We start from the raw sequence: 21,436 nt of genomic DNA, 5'->3' as shown, positions 1-21,436 counted from the left end.
GGTGCACTTCCACCAATAAGTGCACAAGGACAAGGGATTGTTCTAATTCCTTTGTCACAAGGAGAGGAGAAGGCTGTGATCGCCTGGACTGAACTGCACCATGAATCAATGACTGTGGATAGATGATTAACAATAATTCAATATGGTTTGTTCTATTCCTATCACAAGACAGAACTATAGAAATGCTCTGTTTTTAACAGAATCTGGTTGCAACCCCCCATTTTATGGCAGCATGTCTCCCTAGCAACCATTTCCTATAGCAGGACGTTCTTGTGAAAGACTTCCCTTTGTCTCAGAACAGAGCCCTTCAGAGTAAACATTTTTAAATACACATTGAGATTGATATTCAATACAATAGAAGAATAACATCCATTTTCAAGACAATTATAGTGCTTCACAAAGCTTTTATTTACATGCACCATTTCTCAGACATACATAACATAATGCAAAGTGGAAAAATACATGAGGAAAAGCCAACTGAAATCAAATATGGTTGTGGTTAATCAAATGTATTTATAAAGCTATTTTTACATCAGCAGATGTCACAACACAAACAGCAAGCAATTCAGATGTAGAAGCAATTCATGGAGGACCAGTGAGGTAAATACAAACATAGGTAGGCAGTGGGTGTTGATCCACAGTACATGAAGTAATACTGTTAATTACTTTAAAGGCGCAATCTGCGGTTTGAACAATAACAAAGCGGACACCCCTGCCGCTGATTTGGTAAACTGCTGAGGGATGGGGCTGGAGAAATGTAAGCGCTTTCAAACTCATGGACAGAGCTATGGATACAAGGACCGAACCTCCATGATATCACAATAATAGTTTTAATCATGTTGAGGCTATATAGTGTTTGTTTACATTTTGGGTTTAATAGGTTACGACAGTTGAGATAAGCACATGAGGCATCTATGTTACATTCTTCAAGAATCAATGGGTATGCATCATTAATTTGAAAGTCTAAAAACAGACATAGCAACTGCAGATTGTTCCTTTAATGATTACAAACAACTTGTTTCAGCATAAAAACATCCCAAAACCAATTACTGTATTCTAAATATGTTGTATTAGGAGTTTAAATCCATCAAAATTAATTACCAAGACCTCCTTTGGTGTTGCTATGAAGTTAGTTAACGTCTCTTCACGTAGTCCTACTCCATGTGGGAAATCAACTCAAAATATTGACTTCATATTTTTGGGGCAATAATTCAGAACATTGAGAGTTTGTTGCTTCTGATTCTACATGGAATGTTATTTTCCATAATCATATTTTAGGCCTAGCCTATATTTAGCATGAGTAATAGCTTATTCAATGTAAATGTTCAAAAAATATGATTTTTGTAAGCTGTAATTACATCACTTTGTTTAAGGAATAACAACCATCCAACACCTGGGCCCCGCATTCATAAAGTGTCAGGTTTGGAGTGCTGATCTAGGATCAGGTCCCCCCTTTACAAGCAGAGACTTGTCATCCTTATCAGGGTTTATCACAGGAGTACTGAATACTAAAATCACTGAAGAAAATTAAAACACAAGTTTCATACAGTACAATTAATACAATGTGGATTACCTTGGACTTGATGTTCCACATATAAAAAACATATGTTTTATTATATAGGTGCATGGAATTGTGCACTGATGCAAGGCTTTTCAAAAACAATTGTTTCTTTTGTCCTCTTTTCGGCTGAGAACATACCAGTAAAAGCTGAATCAAGTATCTACAACAAAAAGGTCACATTTGCTGGAGCTTGTTAGATGTAAACAGGCAGTCAACCACTGTACTGACAAATGGTTTGGTAAAAATATTGTGTTGGTTCATATGTATGGTTAAGAAATATGACATGGGAAGCAGGGTAAAAAAAAAAAAAAGTTTAATTTTATATATCAGTGTTTACAATCCACCACATAAGGAAAAATCCCTGAGACTTAAAAGCAGTGTCTATTTCACATTTACATCTAAAATCCCACTGATAACACTGGTGTTAAAAAGGTTCTTTTTTTAAATAAAGAAAAATAATTGTCACTGTCCCAACAGACTAGACACAGCTCTACAGTCCAGGGCCTGTATTCACACAGCACCTCAGCGTACGAGTGCTAATCTAAGATCCGTTTTTGCCTTTCAGATCATTATGAATAAGAGTGAGGACCTGGTCCTAGATCATCCCTTCTACTGGCAGATGGTTTGTGAATACCTGCCCTGAAATCAGACTCAAGCCTCCTTGTTTTTGGAACATGGTTTAGGGTACAAGAAGCTCATCTCCATCTTGTCTTCCAGACACTTGCAGTTCTAAATATGTAATGTCTGATAATAAAAAGAAGAAAATAATTGAATACTTGACACTTAGCCCTGCTATACAATCAAGTTGCACAATATGCATGAGTTATGAAAGCTCACCTGCAATGATCACTCTCTATACTGATCAAGGTTGGGTTCAATTCCATGTCAATTCAGCAAGTACACTGAAATTCCATTGAATTAACTTAACTGAAATTCAAACTGTCCCCAACCCTGACACTGTTCTGAGACCGGGCACCGGGTAGTACAGTACCTCAGCTAGCTTGGAACCCAGCTTGGGGAAGAAGAGGTTTGTTTGGAGCTGGAGAATCCCCCTGCTGTACTTAAGTTATTAGTGGTCTGAGTACCAGAGCGCAGGGGAGCGTGGTCAAAGCATAAGCCAAGGCAGTCAGCGTCCATCAGCTCATTACATATGATGTCACAGTCCAGGCTGCTGTTGAACACCTCCAGATCAAGGTCTGCAGGTATTGGGAAGTGGTCCTGAGCATTCAACTGCAAAAGGCTTCCAGATCTGCTGTTGGTACCTGAGCCACCAAGCTGCATACAATAATTTCTACTGGGAAATGGAAGGTGCTGGAGAAGCTGGTTGGCCTGCTGGGCCAATTCATTGCTTGCGCACAAGACTTCATTGTCAGGTGTTGACAAGCCAGCCTGAGCCCACCAACCGGGCACTGAGGAAGTCTTTGAATTCGGACCTGCAGCAAAGTCCCGGATTGATGATGACATAGGGTCCTTGCGGAGAAGCATAGCATTCCGCTGGGAATTCTGGGACAAAGTGACAGAGGCGCTGGCTTGTGACATCATCGGGTCAGAGTGTGTGAGCATGACGTCGCTGACATGGCTGCCATGGGTCTCCAGGTTCATTAGGTGTTGCAGGGTGTGGTGGTGGTTGAAACGAGAGGACAGGCAGGAGAAGGAAGCTTGGTGGTTCTCCTGGATAGTCTGCATGGGGGACTGACGTAGGGAGGCCACTGAGGAGGGTGGGGGGCTGAGCAGGAAGATGGTGCCGGGAGGGCCGAAGCTGCCGGAGGACGGGACGACCAGACTACTGCCGCTTCCTGGACACGTGTAGGTAAACACTGAGCTCCCCGTCTGATTGGTCCTGCTCTCCACTTCCTGCCCCTGGGGCTGCTGGGACGCCGTCAGGCTGACGTTGTCAAGCAAGTCGCCCATCAGGTGGTCAGGGAGCCCGTCGTTGAGGTTCTTAGTAAGGGCCATGTCGCCCAGACCGAGGGTGGCGGTGGAGGGGGACAATCTGCTGGGACTGGAGTAGAGGGGCGCGATCGAGTCGTCATCCAGAGCCTCGTCCAGTTCCGGGTTGGCCAGGATAGGGGAGAGGCGGCCACTGACCGTGCTGGCGTTGGAGTTGGTACGTGACCTGAAGTCTGTCCAGGTGTCCAGTTCGTCACTGCTGCGTGACGTGGGACTTCCTGTCCACTTGGACAGGCTACAGGACAAAGATAAACTCTCGGAGCTGCCATCTTGGAAGGTCTGTAGGCCTAGAGATGCTTTCTTTGCGGCGCGGCCTCGAGCACCTTTGATCAGCTTGTTGCTGTTGTCCATGGATACGGCCCGTCGTCGTGGAGCTTTGCCACTTTTCCCAACCTCTGGGTTGACCATCCACCAGGAACTCTTCCCCGTTCCTTCATTATGCACCCGCATGAAACGACTGTGGAGAGACAGGTTGTGTCGGATGGAGTTCTGGAGACAGAGGAGAGGGTTGGTTAGAATTAGGTCACTTCAGTTGTGTAATTAGTGTTACTACACAGGTTTAAGAGCAACACTATAACGTGATCATTTTTTTAATGGAGTGAGCCCAATACACGTGGATTTAGCAGTGTTGATTTAATTGCTGATGCAAATTTGTGAATTGTCTTTGATGTTCGAGATTCTTGGCGGTAACTTTGCTCCAAAAAGTTGTTATTCCTATGGAGACATATTTTCCACAACCTCTGTACTCAATTATACATAAACTAGGCACTAAGCAGAAAAGCTCAATAAAAGGAGGAAACACTAATATACACTGTTATTACACTGCAGTTAGTTATACAATGTGTTTGTCTTCTTCTGGGACATACAGTATTCCACTGCAGCTGTGACCTATTTTCTGTGAAAGGTCTAACAGTTTTCCCTGGAGATATTCTCAACCATGTAGCGTTTAAATGAAAGTCTGTATTCAGGCTACACTAACAGAGTGCTGCCGTAGAACAGAGGAACCAGCGCAGTAAGTCATCTCTGGCACTGCAGCACCAGGGCTCAGAGGGCTGGGCTAATGACATGTATGGATGGGAGTGGTTCTAGTCTTTCTACCATTTAGGCTAGCGTCAGCTGACAGCTTGATTGGTGGTATACAAATTAGATATGTCCCATATGGTTTTAGGTTTCATTTTTTGCATAATAGCAATAAGCATTCCACTAGAATCACACAATAGTCTACAAAGCTGGGAAGTTCTGTGATGTGAAAGATATGACTGACCAAGTCTGTCCACGAAGTACTGTGTGTCATTGGGCCTGACCTAAGCCGGTCTATATTTTACTTTGGGTCAATGGGTTGGTCTTGTGAAATCAAACTTAGCAAAGCTCTCAGCTCTCGCTTACTCCAAGCCAATTAATTACAGGGTTAAACCAACCCGTGAACCTTTTCATCGCCCAGTCAGTAAGGAGTGAAACATGCTTCTCTTCGCCTTCACTCTTAATGACCAGCCTGTCTTTTTGTTATGGACTAGCCTGGCAAGGTGGTCATGACTAAGGTTAGCGGATCAGGGTAACAAACCTACCTCATTAAGATCCAAATGTATTCTTTGGATTATACAAATGATGTAACAATCAAACTACAAAGTCTCATTCTTGAGAACCCATGTAGCCCAATCCAGAACTTTTCCTTGTAGGCCAAGTCATAGCATATAAACATTTGATTGTTGTGATGCCTTTAAAAAAAGATTACAAAGCCTCTAGGGTTTGTTTTTTTTAGCTCAGCTGGGACTGAAGTCAAAAGAAAGTTAATTATTTGTGGCCGAGACAGTCAAAAGCCTAAGCCCGTTTCCGTTCCCACATTCTAGGCTTTTCCAAGATCTTGGAACTTCACGTTGACTATTCAGTTAAATGAATGCCTTTATTTCCAAGCTATGTAGTTTAACTCAAGCCCGCTACAGAAGAGTAGGAATAACATTTTCCACAACCCTCAGGCAGCGACAAGTCCCAGCCCATTTAAATGAAAACCTCCTCAAAAAGTATTGTGCAGTGTGCAGACTTGGGATTTCTCTCCCAAGTGCTCTTCTGTGTGGAGAAAGAAACAGGGGTACGCATGTTGGCTTTCTCCTCAAACCTGTCACACCAGTAGGCTAGCTGGCTGGCCAGCGTGGACACATCTAAAAACAGATGTCGACTGACATGGGGATGGATGTGTGTGTAACGGATGTGAAATGGCTAGCTAGTTAGCGGGTACGCGCTAGTAGCATTTCAATCAGTTACGTCACTTACTCGGAAACCTAGAAGTAGGGTTGCACCTTGCTCTGCAAGGGCCGCGGCCTTTGTGGAGCGATGGGTAACGATGCTTCGTGGGCGACCGTTGTTGATGTGTGCACAGGGTCCCTGGTTCGCGCCCGGGTCGGGGCGAGGGGACGTACTAAAGTTATACTGTTACATGTGCAACACTACCACGAGGCCTGTGAACTGAATACCTTGTAATCTTTCGTCACTAATGTGACATTAAACAAACACATGGCAAACAACCCTCTTCCAGTTGTGGAAAATCTATCAAAATCAAGTCAACTAAGCAAGATTCTATGGATTCTCTGATGGAATTGCAGAGTGAAAAGATATCACGTTTTAGATGTGATCTCTATACTGTATGTGCTTCCTGTAGAAAGACTGTGCCAAAAGCACCCAGTGTAGTTAGTGCTCCCTTCCCCCACCCAGTCAGTGCACAGCAGCAGCCGGTAGCAGCCTTTAATAAGCAAAGCCTTGTGAACAGAGAGCCTCTCCCTCACACACAAACCCTCCATTTCTCGCTCTTCCTCCATATCGGTCACCCTCTACCCCCCCCCCCCCCCCCCACTTCTCTCAGGCTCTCCTGCTATCTCTCACTGCTGACCAACAGTTTCCAGTCAGCTGATTGATTGTGCTCAGGCCACCAGCCAATGAAAAAAAGGAGGTATGGAGCACAACTGCCAATGGCAAGCCTCCCATTGATTTAAAGCTAATCGTAGTAGGTAGGCCCATAACACTGCATCAGAGCATTAGCTATGGCTGGCTTATGGCTGGCTTATTGTATTATTGTGTAAGTAACCAACAATTATAGACAATAACGTGAACAAAAACAAAATGCATAACTGTCTTAAGTAGACAGTTAACCTAATAGCAGTTTTTACTTGCTACATGGAGGGTAAAGTTGTTCATTTCTGGACGAGCACAGTAGAACGGTACAGTCGGGGGTAAAAATCTTAGTTTTCAAAAGTTTCAAGTGGTCAAAACCATTTGTTTTTGAGACGTGGGTTTCACCAAAAACGTGTTGTATTAATTAAGGATGTCATAGCTCATTGTCAAAGACGCATTATGATGGATTACAAGCTCAACATCTTTCAACCAAAATGATTACGGTCAATTGCAAGACAATTAATTGTTACCCAAAACTCCAGAACCGTCACATCCCTACAATAGCTACAGCAAAAGGGTTGGTGATCCATCTAGCAGCCTCACATAATGCATAGAATCAATACTCTAAAGATAAGGTTAGTTACGTGTTGAACAAGTTGGCTTGACTGCAAGGTTAAATACAAATTCCATTCAAGGTTGAATACAAGAACTGGTGTATGACAAAACAGCGTTATCACAGTGGGAGCTGGATTAACTACTGTATATCAGAGATAACATGTACATGTATTTCACACCTTATGTCACTAAGTCTCCACATACAGGGCATTTGGAAAGTATTCATCTCCCTTCACTTTCTCAACATTGCTATGTTACAGCCTTATTTTGTTCCTCAAACACAATACCCCATAATAACAAAGTGAATAGGTTACATTTTTTTGCAAATGTATTAAAAAATAACACAGAAAAACCTTATTTACATAAGTATTCAGACCCTTTGCTATGAATTTTGAAATATAGCTCAGATGCATCCTGTTTCCATTGATCATCCTTGAGTTGTTCCTACAACGTGATTTGAGTCCACCTGTGGTAAATTCAATTGATTGGACATGATTTGGAAAGGCACACACACTTGTCTATCTATATAATGTCCCACAGTTGACAGTCTTAAATGAAGAAGTTTGTAACCACCAAGACTCTTCTTAGAGCTGGCCGCCCGGCCAAACTGAGCAATTGGGGGAGAAGGGCCTTGGTCAGGGAGGTGCCCAAGAACCTGATGGTCACTGACAGAGCTCCAGAGTTCCTTTGTGGAGATGGGAGAACCTTCCAGAAGGACAACCATTTCTGCAGCACTCCACCAATCAGGCCTTTACAGTAGTGGCCAAACGGAAGCCACATGACAGCCCCCTTGAAGTTTGCCAAAAGGCACCTAAAGACTCTCAGACCATGAGAAACAAGATTCTCTGGTCTGATGAAACCAAGATTGAACACTTTGGCCTGAATGCCATTCGTCACGTCTGGAGGACACCAGGCAGCACTTAGCACCTAGCCAATACCATCCCTATGGTGAAGCATGGAGGCAGCATCATACTGTGGGGAAGTTTTTCAGCGGCAGGGAGACCAGCCAGGATCGAGGGAAAAATAAACGGCGCAAAGTAGAGAGATCCTTGATTAAAACCTGCTCCGGGGCGCTCAGGACCTCAGACTGGGGCGAAGGTTCACCTTCCAACAGGACAACAACCCTAAGCACACAGCCAAGACAACGCATGAGTGGCTTCGGGACAAGTCTCTGAATGTCCTTGGAGTTGTCCAGCCAGAGCCCGGACTTGAACCCGATCGAACATCTCTGGAGAGACCTGAAAATAGCTGTGCAGTGATGCTCCCCATCCAACCTGAGAGAACTTGAGGGGAACTACAGAGAAGAATGGGAAAAACTTCCCAGATGCCATGATTCTGAAACAGGTCTTTGAAAACCTCTTTAGGAATGGAGTTTAATTGAGGGAAGGGTCTGAATACTTATGTAGACCTTCAGACAGATGTTGTGAAGCCTGTGTATTTCAACGTAGATGCTATGAACACACCCTTCTGTCCATCTCAACTTATTGAACAGCATGCCGAAAAGCATGCATGCTAACCTGTCCACCTTGTTCAGATGTTGAACTCAATTGGCCTACCTTATTTTTCAGATTGAGAACGAGTTGCCAATTCCTTATACAAATTGTGTTTATGCTTATTGCACAGACTAGACTGCTAGTATAACAGTCTTTGGCTAAAATGCTGTTAGTGGTATGTGGTACCGCAATAAACACGACACACTGAGCAAACATTTTCTAGAATGAATAAAGGTTCATAGATACTCCTATTTGAGTAGTGTCTGCTCCGCATGTCATTTGAGTCATCAGTTGTCATTAAAAGGTCATCTTTTCTATTACAGTCAAATCATGTCTTCATGTGTTTAAGTCCAAATGACCGATTTGGTCGGACCAAATCTCAAATGGCGAGTTCAAACCGCTTGTCAGAGGAAGAAGTAATCTCTCATCATCTTTGTTGTAGTGTGTGGCAGGGGGAGAGGATTGGTGTGTGTAAACAGGAAGAGGTGAAGCGAGAGGTTTCACTCTTGCCAAAATAAGCCCAATGTGTTTCTATGGGCTTATTTTGGACCTAAACTTGTCACCTGCCTTCAGCACAACTCCTATTGTTAGGACGGAGACATGAGCATCTCCTCATTATATCCAGATCTCTGGTGTAAATGGGAAGGTGCACATAGCACAGGAGTTAAATAGATGAGACCAAAAAGACAACATGAACGAACCAGCAGACAAACGCTGATAAAAAAACACAAATAATTTTAAAAATACAAATGAATCTAATGAGTTTGATATATGACCCAGCCCTATGTTATTACTATGATCATTATTCCTTTCCATGGTCTTTTGGAAAACAAGCGTTTCGCTACACCAGCAATAACATCTGCTAAACATGTGTATGTGACCAATAAAATTTGATTTAGATGGATGCGGAATAGAGGTTTGTCTCCAACAGTTGTAACGGATTACAAACCTAGGTTATTTCTATTTCCAGACCTCTCCCCCCCCCCCCCATTTCAATCCAGCAAAGCTGAAGCTTTCATTAGACTTGATTCCATGACAGATGGATCGGTTTTCCAGGCCAAACTAATCCCTGGAATGAAACAGAGGCAGGAGACGAGAGAGAGCAGAAAGCCTTGCAGACCAACAGACTAGACCACGTTTAACCACCAGGGTATAAGGGCACTAGGAGAGGCCTGGGGTGTATTCACTTCGAACCAAGCGGAAGCAAACGGGCCAAAACAGAGACGTACTACCTGAACTCGTAAAAAATGTAACACATTTTTTATTGAACATTGCAAAACATTTTGCTACGGTGTGCACTAATGAATATGGCCCAGGGTTAGTGGGGGCACAATAAGAGAAGCCTGAAAAAAACATTACTGATAAAATGGGAATTGGCAGATGACAAAGTACCTCCACTGTGGACAAATAAAAAGGAAAGCACTCCCTTCCCAGGTATGATTAGGCTGCTGAGGACTAGTGGGACTCCCTTCCCAGGTATGATTAGGCTGCTGAGGACTAGTGGGACTCCCTTCCCAGGTATGATTAGGCTGCTGAGGACTAGTGGGACTCCCTTCCCAGGTATGATTAGGCTGCTGAGGACTAGTGGGACTCCCTTCCCAGGTATGATTAGGCTGCTGAGGACTAGTGGGACTCCCTTCCCAGGTATGATTAAGCTGCTGAGGACTAGTGGGATTCCCTTCCCAGGTATGATTAGGCTGCTGAGGACTAGTGGGATTCCCTTCCCAGGTATGATTAGGCTGCTGAGGACTAGTGGGACTCCCTTCCCAGGTATGATTAAGCTGCTGAGGACTAGTGGGACTCCCTTCCCAGGTATGATTAAGCTGCTGAGGACTAGTGGGACTCCCTTCCCAGGTATGATTAAGCTGCTGAGGACTAGTGGGACTCCCTTCCCAGGTATGATTAAGCTGCTGAGGACTAGTAGTGGGTTTTGTTTTCATCCTCAGCTGTATAGATCAGTTTTACATAAAGAATCACTCACCGTCATAGCTATCCCTTCGTCACGTCCCAAATGGCAGCCTAATCCTTATATCGAGCACTATGGGCCACCTAATCAAACGTAGATCGCTATAAAAAGGGACTCATTTGGTACACACTTGTGTTTAACTGCCCCTTGGTTATGATCTTGTGACTGCCAACTGTTCTAATAAATCCACTTAAACCACATAAATCACTAGCAGTTTTGTATTTATTTAAAAGAGGCAAGTCCATAGTTGTATCCCACTGGAGAAAATTACTTACCGCTTAAGGAATAAGTTAAATACATTTTACAGAATTTGGCAACCTTTTGACTATATGGAGAATCTCCCCCCACATCACATTGAATGAATCTCTATATTATCCTTATATAATGTTTCACACGTAACGTATAATATGTAGCCTACGGCAGGTGACCATATGATCCAATGTCTCATTATAATTTTTTTTTTTATTGTATGTCTGTATATATAATTATAATTTGTTTTATTTTTTCTTTCTTTGTTATGCTCATCTGTTATTGTCACTTTGTCCTATTGTTGTCTAATATCTTTTCACGTTTGTCTTGAATGTTGTTAATTGGAAAATGCAAAAATAAAATATATTAAAAAAAAAAAAGAGGCAAGTCCGTTAAGGACAAATTCTTAATTACAATGACGGTCTACCCCGTCCAAACCCTAACCTGGATGACGCTGGGCCAATTGTACTCCGCCCTATGGGACTCCCAAATATGGCCGGTTGCCCTATGGGACTCCCCTATCCACATCGACGGGACAGTAGTGGAGAAGGTGGAAAGGTTTAAAGTTCCTCGGTGTACACATCACGGACAAACTGAATTGGTCCACCCACACAGACAGCGTTGTGAAGAAGGCGCAGCAGCGCCTCTTACATTTACATTTTACATTTTAGTCATTTAGCAGACGCTCTTATCCAGAGCGACTTACAGTAGAGTGCATACATTTTATTACATTTTTTACATTTCATTACATTTTACATACTGAGACAAGGATATCCCTACCGGCCAAACCCTCCCTAACCCGGACGACGCTATGCCAATTGTGCGTCGCCCCACGGACCTCCCGGTTGCGGCCGGCTGCGACAGAGCCTGGGCGCGAACCCAGCCCAGCCTGGGCGCGAACCCAGAGACTCTGGTGGCGCAGCTAGCACTGCGATGCAGTGCCCTAGACCACTGCGCCAACCTCAGTAGGCTGAAGAAATTCGGCTTGTCACCAAAAGCACTCACAAACTTCTACAGATGCACAATCAAGAGCATCCTGTCGGGCTGTATCACCGCCTGGTACGGCAACTGCTCCGCCCATAACCGTAAGGCTCTCCAGAGGGTGGTGAGGCCTGCACAACGCATCACCGGGGACAAACTACCTGCCCTCCAGGACACCTACACCACCCGATGTCACAGGAAGGCCATAAAGATCATCAAGGACAACAACCACCCGAGCCACTGCCTGTTCACCCCGCTAGCATCCAGAAGGCGAGGTCAGTACAGGTGCATCAAAGCAGGTACCGAGAGACTGAAAAACAGCTTCTATCTCAAGGCCATCAGACTGTTAAACAGCCACCACTAACATTTAGTGGCCGCTGCCAACATACTGACTCAACTCCAGCCACTTTAATAATGGGAATTGATGGAAATTATGTAAACATGTATCACTAGCCACTTTAAACAATGCCACTTAATATAATGTTTACATACCCTACATTACTCATCTCATATGTATATGTATATACTGTACTGTATATCATCCACTGCATCTTGCCATCTTTATGTAATACATGTATCACTAGCCACTTTAAACTATGCCACTTTATGTTTACATACCCTACATTACTCATCTCATATGTATAGACTGTACTCTATACCATCTACTGCATGTTGCCTATGCCGTTCTGTACCATCACTCATTCATATATCTTTATGTACATATTCTTTATCCCTTTACACTTGTGTGTATAAGGTAGTAGTTGTGGAATTGTTAGGTTAGATTACTTGTTGGTTATTACTGCATTGTCGGAACTAGAAGCACAAGCATTTTGCTACACTCGCATTAACATCTGCTAACCATGTGTATGTGACAAATAAAATTTGATTTGATTTGTGATACAGCCTGAAATTGAACCAGGGTCTGTAGTGACGCCTCTAGCACTGTAATGCAGTGCCTTAGACCGCTTCTCTTCTTGGGAGCCCAAAACAATTGGTTAGCCTACAGTGTTTTAAAAATTGCAACTAATGACAAAGATTCCGTTACAAGAAGAGCGTTTATTTGTTGTGATTAGAGATTTGCACGGAGGCCTGCAGGCCAGAAGTCCTTTACTACATGGGTTCCCCAAACTCGGTCCTCGGGACCCCAAGGGGAGCAAGTTTGGGTTTTTGCCCTAGCACTACACAGCGGATTCAAAATAATCAACTAATCATCAAGCTTTGATAATTTGAACCAATCGTGTAGTACTACGGCCAAAACAAAACCAACCGTGTAGTACTACGGCCAAAACAAAACCAACCGTGTAGTACTACGGCCAAAACAAAACCAACCGTGTAGTACTACGGCCAAAACAAAACGTGTACCCCTTGGGGTCCCGAGGACAGAGTTGTATTTTTTTCCCCTCTCTCTTCCTCTCGCTCTCTCAACGCTGCTCTACTGCATGCAAATACCCTTAGTCTCAGGTTTCTACTAGTTACCAGAGCGGCTAGACTGCAAAAATTAACTGAAAACGATTATTGTTTAACACCTTTATAGGGTTAGCGTTCCCACACGGCCAAATCTCCATGTTACAGAAAACAGACAGAAGACATCAGGTGACCACCTGTGCTAATTAGCCTACTCTGAACACCTGTGTGTAAACGGAACTCGGGAAGTCACCCATATAGCTGTATGGATCTGTGCAAAACTGCTACAGTAAGTGTATCGGTTTTATTTGAAGGATTGAAAACAGTGATGAAAGACAGTGGCCATATGTTTCAAAAGCCATGATTATCGACGTTTCTAATCGTTCAACACACAGCGTCGGGATTGTAGTTCACGAGCCAGTCGTGGGCGAAGCTAAAGGCTGAAAAATGTTAGGAGAAGGCAGAATGCCGCCTAGAGTTTAAGAGCTAGGGTTAGACATAAGTTTAGCAGTGTGGTTCGGGTTAAGGTCAAAAATCTAAGAGATAGGCAGGGTTTATGAATTTGTGGTTGAGGTAACGACCCGATACAACTTTGTCAGTCAGAGGAACTCTAGAATCCTAGCAGCCTAGCCTGGATCTAAAATTAAGTTAAACTGAACAATTAACCTATAGCCCAACTCAACCAAACCAGAGCAATAATGTAAAGTATTCAGAACCCTTGATATTTTCCACATTTTATTACAGCCTTAATCTAAAACTGATTAAATAAAATATTTCTCAATCTACACACAATACCTCATAATGACAAAGCGAAAACAGGTTTAAACAGTTTTACAAATGTATTAAGAAAAAATAAATACCTTATTTACATTAGAATCCAGACCTTTTGCTATGAGACTCGAAATTGAGCTCAGGTGCATCCTGTTTCCATTGATCATCCTTGAGAAGTTTCTACAACTTGGAGTCCACCTGTGGTCAATTCAATTGATTGGACATGATTTGGAAAGGCACACACCTGTCTATATAAAGGTCCCACAATTGACAGTGCATGTCAGAGCAAAAACCAAGCTAAGGAAAAGGAATTGTCCATAGAGCTCCGAGAGAGGATTGTGTCGAGGCAAAGATCTGGGGAAGGGAATCAAAACAATTCAGCAGCATTGAAGTTCCCCAAGAACAGTGGCCTCAATCATTCTTAAATGGAAGTTTGGAACCATCAAGACAGTTCCTAGAACTGGCTGCCCGGCCAATTGGGGGAGAAGGGCCTTGGTCAGGGACCAAGAACCCGATGGTCACACTGACAGAGCTCCAGAGGTCCTCTGTGGAGATGGGAGAACCTCCCAGAAGGACAATAATCTCCGCAGCACTTGCACCCCGCTTGGCGTTTGTCAAAAGGCACCTAAAAACTCTCAGACCATGAGAAACTATTTTCTCTGGTCTGATGAAACCAAGATACACAGTTGAAGTCAGAAGTTTACATAAACTAGTATTAATGACTCCAAACTAAGTGTTTGAACCACTCCACAAATTTATTGTTAACAAACTATAGTTTTGGCAAGTTGGTTAGGACATCTACTTTGTGCATGACAAGTATTTTTTCCAACAATTGTTTACAGACAGATTATTTCACTTATAATTCACTGTACCACAATTCCAGTGGGTCAGACGTTTACATACACTACGTTGACTGTGCCTTTAAACAGCTTGGAAAATTCCAGAAAATGATGTCATGGCTATAGAAGCTTCTGATAGGCTAATTGACATCATTTGAGTCAATTGGAGGTGTACCTGTGGATGTATTTCAAGGCCTACCTTCAAACTCAGTGCCTCTTTGCTTGACATCATGGAAAAATCAAAAGAAATCAGCCAATACAAAAAATTGTAGACCTCCACAAGTCTGGTTCATCCTTGGGAGCAATTTCCAAACGCCTGAAGGTACCACGTTCATCTGTACAAACAATAGTATGCAAGTATAAACATGGGACCATGCAGCCGTCATACCGCTCAGGAAGGAGACGCGTTCTGTCTCCTAGAGATAAACGTTCTTTGGTGCGAAAAGTGCAAATCAATCCCAGAACAGCAAAGGACCTTGTGAAGATGCTGGAGGAAACGGGTACAAAAGTATCTATATCCACAGTAAAACGAGTCCTATATCGACATAACCTGAAAGGCCGCTCAGCAAGGAAGAAGCCACTGCTCCAAAACCACCATAAAAAAGCCAGACTACGGTTCACAACTGCACATGGGGACAAAGATCGTACTTTTTTGAGAAATGTCCTCTGGTCTGATGAAACAAAAATAGAACTGTTTGGCCAATATGACCATCGTTATGTTTGGAGGAAAAAGGGGAACGCTTGCAAGCTGAAGAAACCCATCCCAACCGTGAAGCACGGGGGTGGCAGCATCATGTCATGGGGGTGCTTTGCTGCAGGAAGGACTGGTGCACTTCACAAAATAGATGGCATTATGAGGTAGGAAAATTGTGTGGATATATTGAAGCAACATCTCAAGACATCAGTCAGGAAGTTAAAGCTTGGTCGCAAATGGGTCTTCCAAGTGGACAATGACCCCAAGCATACTTCCAAAGTTGTGGCAAAATGGCTTAAGGACAACAAAGTCAAGGTATTGGAGCCCTGACCTCAAGCATTTAGAAAAATTGTAGGCAGAAATTAAAAAGCGTGTGCGAGCAAGGAGGCCTACAAACCTGACTGTTACACCAGCCTTGTCAGGAGGAATGGACCAAAATTCACCCAAATTATTCTGACATTTCACATTCTTAAAATAGGTCAGTTAGGATCACCACTTTAAGGCAGGGAATTTTTACGAGAATTAAATGTCAGGAATTGTGAAAAACTAAGTTTAAATGTATTTGGCTAAGGTGCATGTAAACTACCGACTTCAACTGTAAACTCTTTGGCCTGAATGCCAATGCCAAATGTCACGTATGGAGGAAACCTGGCACCATCCCTTCAGTGAAGCATGGTTGTAGCAGCATCGTGCTCTGGGGATGTTTTTCAGTCGCAGTGACTGGGGGACTAGTCAGGATTGAGGGAAGAGATCCTTGATGAAAACCTGCTCCGGAACACACAGGACCTCAGACTGGGGTGAAGGTTCACCTTCCAACAGGACAACGACCCTAAGCACACAGCCAAGACAAGGCAGAAGTGGCTTCTGTGCAAGTCTTGATGTCCTTGAGTGGCACAGCCAGAGCCTGACTTGTACCCGGTCAAAAATCTCTGGAGAGACCTGAAAATAGCTGCGCAGCAACACTCCCCATCAAACCTGACAGAGCTTAAAAGCCCCATATACTACCCACCACTGCGACCTGTGTGCTCTCGTTGGCTAGCCCTCACTACATACTCGTCGCCAAACCCACTGGCAAAGGTAAAGCCCCACCTTATCTCAGCTCACTGGTCACCATAGCAGCACCCACCCGTAGCACGCGCTCCAGCAGGTATATTTCACTGGTCATCCCCAAAGCCAACACCTCCTTTGGCCACCTTTCCTTCCAGTTCTCTGCTGCCAATGACTGGAACGAATAGCAAAAATCACTGAAGTTGGAGACATCTCCCTCTAACTTTAAGCATCAACTTTACAGCCCATCTGTAAATATCCCACCCAACTCCTCATCCCCATATTTATTTTTTTGTGCCTTTGCACCCCAGTATCTCTACTTGCACATCTATCACTCCAGTGTTTAATTGCTAAATTGTAATTATTTTGCCACTATGGCCTATTCATTGCCTTACCTCCCTAAACGTACTTAATTTGCACACACTGTATATAGACTCTTATATTGTGTTATTGATTGTTTGTTTAGCCCATGTGTAACTAACTCTGTTGTTTGTGTCGCACTACTTTTCTTTATCTTGTCCAGGTCGCAGTTGTAAATGAGAACTTGTTCTCAACTGGCCTACCTGGTTAAATAAAAGGTGAAATAAATAAAAATAAAAAACATTTTCTATTTAACAAAAATGTCCAAAAACCTGTTTTTGCTTTGTTATTATGGGGTAGTGTGTGTAGATTGATGAGGATGTTTTTTTAAAAACACATTTTCGAATTAGAAATTGACCGATTATGATTTTTCAACGCCGATACCGATTATTGGAGGACCAAAAAAAGCCGATACCGATTAATCGGCCAATTTTTTAAATGTATTTGTAATAATGACAATTACAACAATACTGAATTAACACTTATTTTAACTTAATATAATACATCAATAAAATCAATTTAGCCTCATAAATAATGAAACATGTTCAATTTGGTTTAAATAATGCAAGAACAAAGTGTTGGAGAAGAAAGTGCAATATATGCCATGTAAGAAAGCTAACGTTTAAGTTCCTTGCTCAGGACATGAGAACATATGAAAGCTGGTGGTTCCTTTTAACATGAGTCTTCAATATTCCCAGGTAAGAAGTTTTAGGTTGTAGTTATTATAGAAATTATAGGACTATTTCTCTCTATACCATTTGTATTTCATATACCTTTGACTATTGGATGTTCTTATAGGCACTTTAGTATTGCCAGTGTAACAGTATAGCTTCCGTCCCTCTCCTCGCTCCTACCTGGGCTCGAACCAGGAACACGTCGACAACAGCCACCCTCGAAGCAGCATTACCCATGCAGAGCAAGGGGAACAACAACTCCAAGTCTCAGAGCGAGTGACATTTGAAACGCTATTAGCACACACCCCGCTAACTAGCTAGCCATTTCACATCGGTTACACCAGCCTAATCTCAGGAGTTGATAGGCTTGAAGCACAGCGAAGAGCTTCTGGCAAAACGCAGGAAAGTGCTGTTTGAATTAATGCTTACGAGCCTGCTGCTGCCTACCACCGCTCAGTCAGACTGCTCTATCAAATCATAGACTTAATTATAACCTAATAACACACAGAAATACGAGCCTTAGGTCATTAATATGGTCAAATCCGGAAACTATCATCTCGAAAACAAGACGTTTATTCTTTCAGTGAAATACGGAACCGTTCCGTATTTTATCTAACGGGTGGCATCCATAAGTCTAAATATTCCGTTTACATTGCACAACCTTCAATGTTATGTCATAATTACGTAAAATTCTGGCAAATTAGGCGGTCCAAACTGTTGCATATACACTGACTCTGCGTGCAATGAACGCAAGAGAAGTGACACAATTTCACCTGGTTAATATTGCGCTAACCTGGATTTCTTTTAGCTAAATATGCAGGTTTAAAAATATATACTTCTTTGTATTGATTTTAAGAAAGGCATTGATGTTTATGGTTAGGTACACACTGGAGCAACGATACGCACCGATTATATGCAACGCAGGACACGCTAGATAAACTAGTAATATCAACAACCATGTGTAGTTAACTAGTGATTATGATTGATTGATTGATTGTTTGTTATAAGATAAGGTTAATGCTAGCTAGCAACTTACCTTGGCTTCTACTGCATTTGCGTAACAGGCAGGCTCCTCGTGGAGTGCAATGTAATCAGGTGGTTAGAGCATTGGACTAGTGAACTGTAAGGTTGCAAGATTGAATCCCCCGAGCTGACAAGGTAAAAATCTGTCTTTCTGCCCCTGAACGAAGCAGTTAACCCACCGTTCCTAGGCCGTCATTGAAAATAAGAATGTGTTCTTAACTGACTTGCCTAATTAAATAAAGATTAAATAAAAGGTGTAAAAAAACCTCAAAAAAAAACAGCCAAATCGATGTCCAAAAATACCGATTTCCGATTGTTATGAAAACTTGAAATCGGCCCTAATTAATCGTCCATTACGATTAATCGGTCGATCTCTATTTAGAATAAGGCTGTAACGTCACAAAACATGGAAAAAGTCACAGGGTCTGAATACTTTCCGAATGCACTGTATATGGCTCTGTGAGACAACACCTGATTGTCCTCAATTTCTCCGAATGGTCTTCATCAAGAGGGCTGAATGACAATTGGTGCATCTCTTTCTATTACAGTACAACACTGCGTCATGGGGTGAAAGGAGAGCTGCTGTCAACAGTCATCAGTGATATCTGCGGGGGACCGGGCAGTCCCTGGGCAGTGCTTCATGATCAGGTACATTCTGGGATCACCCCGTTTTTAAAATCAGGCAGCCATACACTGTCCAATCTTAATTGGTTATCATTAAAAGAAGACTATTGCCTCATGCCATTTAGGGCCTAACCCCATCTCATACACGCTGAGAGACATGGTCTAACAGCATACCATACTGTGGTCCTTGGTATGCATGTGATTGAATGCATCTGAGTCTCTGTTTGAATGCACCTTTAAAATGTTGGAATACTTCTTGATGTAATGTGATTCACATAAAGTATTTAACGTGTGTGTGTGCGCACCTGTCCACTACAATATGTACATTATGTACCTAAAAGGTGTATTTACTCCAAGTGAAAGCAATGTATTTCTTTATCAATTCAGACACCAGTGTACCTTAAAAACACATGGGCTCGGTCACACAGCGCTTTGTTAGTGTTCTGACTGAACGCATAGTTCCCATATCAGTGATGCCAGCCCACTACCACTGCTTACCTTCCAGCCTGCAGAGCTGTTGCTGTCCCCTTTGTCCTTGAAGTAAGTGACAGATCTCACCATCCAATCATAGATCTGGGCTAACGTCAGCCTCTGGTCCGGGGAGCTCTCTATGGCCTGGGTGATGAGGTCCGCATAGGAGTAGTTCCCCCAGGCATTCCTCCGAGTTGAGGACTTCCTAGGTTGGGAGGCCAGGCCATTGAGAGCTGTGAAATCATGTGTCTGTGAAGACCCGGCCTCCTCTTTTGAAGTTGGGGTTAGTACTTCTTCCTTAGTGGTGGCGGGGATGTTTTGGTGTTCAGATAAGTTATTTGTGTTCTGAGGTATAGTTATGCCACAATTGACAGGAGTGGAGCTAGAGATGCTGGGCGCTGTGACATAATCCTCCTCGTCCTCCGGGATGATGTCATCGTTCGATTCGGGCTTCCCTGTGTTGGACTCGGGTCGAGGCAGAGGCCAGGTACAAGACCTCGGTCGTTTCTTGGGCTCGAAGTCTGGATCGATGTCAATATCATTGTGCGGTACTTCAGCCATATTCCTCTCCTTGGTTTTGTCGCTTGTATTCGGTATACACTGATTAACAAAATTTCATTACAATAATAAAATGTTATTTGTTTGGTTATCATGCATAATATCAGCATGACATTACCAGACTCATTAAAACAATGAGTACAATAACTAGTACCCACATTCCACACCTTCAGCTGATGGTAGAACTCCACGTGCGTCCAGTCGACTGTCTTCTCTCTGCTGATCGCAGCAAAATTGATAGCGCGACTTAAAAATCCCTTGTTTTATGTGCATTGAGCTAGTACTGCAGCGTCTGTTTGTACTTTGTAAAAAAAATATATATACACATTTGTTAATACATACGTTAAGGGATTCAATATAATTCCATCACCTATTTTGGGAATGTAGCGCGTCCTCAATGAATAGATAACGTTAGCTAACGTTACTCAATCAACAGCGTTCCGTTTGCCCGTGTTTCTTTACCATTTCCAATATGCGGGTTACATCAAAATGTAAAACTAGCACCTTCACATTCCGAATGCAGCTGCCATCTTGACCATTTCCTTTCGAAGTCCTTTATTATTCGTTTAGCTATGAGCAGAGCACCACCGAGAGCTTTCTTTCCCTGCCTCCAGTGAGCTAGCTACTGGTTACCATCGAGACATTTTCAGCATTTGCACCGAGTCCAATTGTAGAGTTAAGCTACTTACAAATGTCGAAATTCGAATAAATAAAACATTCGCTCCGTCTGTGACTCTGCGCTGCCTCTCCTCATCTCGAGTAGTCGTGCACACCACACACTCAACCTCCAAGGCCATCCCTAACTGGCTACTAGCACTGTAGTACAATACAATTAGCCTAGCAACTAGTAGTCCCAGAGGACAGAACAGACCTGCGCTAAAGGAATCGGCTTTTAAAGAGACACGCTGTATTGCATCACATTGACAGGTTGGAACATTTCAAGTGACGTTAAGTGAACGCAACATACTAATGCTGCGTTCATGCGCTAGTCGGAACTCGACAATTACCGACTTGCTACTGGTTGTAGTTAATCAAGCGCTGCGTTCAATGAATTAGCTAATTGGAAATTTCCGAGTTTCCTAGTTCAGACTAGTACGTGAATGCAGCACAATAATATCATTTAAAGGCGCAATATGCAGGACTCTAATTTCCGTTTATGTGACAAAACAAGCACTCAGAATGTAGAGAATCATTGTACCATCTAAACCGCTGTGAAATATATTTTTAACAACCAAAAATGTTGTATTTTCAGCAGGTGGAAGCTAGTGTACAA

General features: G+C 42.9%; 1 protein-coding gene across 2 annotated transcripts; it reads right to left on the bottom strand.

The window, feature by feature from the left end:
- Positions 1-379: 379 nt before the first annotated feature.
- On the bottom strand, positions 380-21,008 carry foxo3a (forkhead box O3A). Of its 2 annotated transcripts, XM_038967786.1 has the most exons (3): positions 20,331-21,008; positions 19,633-20,205; positions 380-4,000 (listed from the first exon to the last, which is right to left on the bottom strand). In XM_038967786.1, the coding sequence occupies exons 2-3, from the start codon at positions 20,164-20,166 to the stop codon at positions 2,558-2,560; spliced, it is 1,977 nt and encodes a 658-aa protein (XP_038823714.1). In that variant the 5' UTR covers positions 20,167-20,205; positions 20,331-21,008; the 3' UTR covers positions 380-2,557. The 2 variants fall into 2 exon arrangements, with proteins under 2 accessions (XP_038823714.1, XP_038823713.1); XM_038967785.1 differs by having other exon boundaries at positions 19,633-21,008.
- Between the last annotated feature and the right edge of the window lie 428 nt (positions 21,009-21,436).

Source organism: Salvelinus namaycush, chromosome 28, assembly GCF_016432855.1.
Source record: "Salvelinus namaycush isolate Seneca chromosome 28, SaNama_1.0, whole genome shotgun sequence".
NCBI classification, from domain to species: Eukaryota; Metazoa; Chordata; class Actinopteri; order Salmoniformes; family Salmonidae; genus Salvelinus; species Salvelinus namaycush.
Note: the sequence above shows the minus strand (reverse complement) of the source record. Positions and strands in the feature narration are given on the sequence as shown.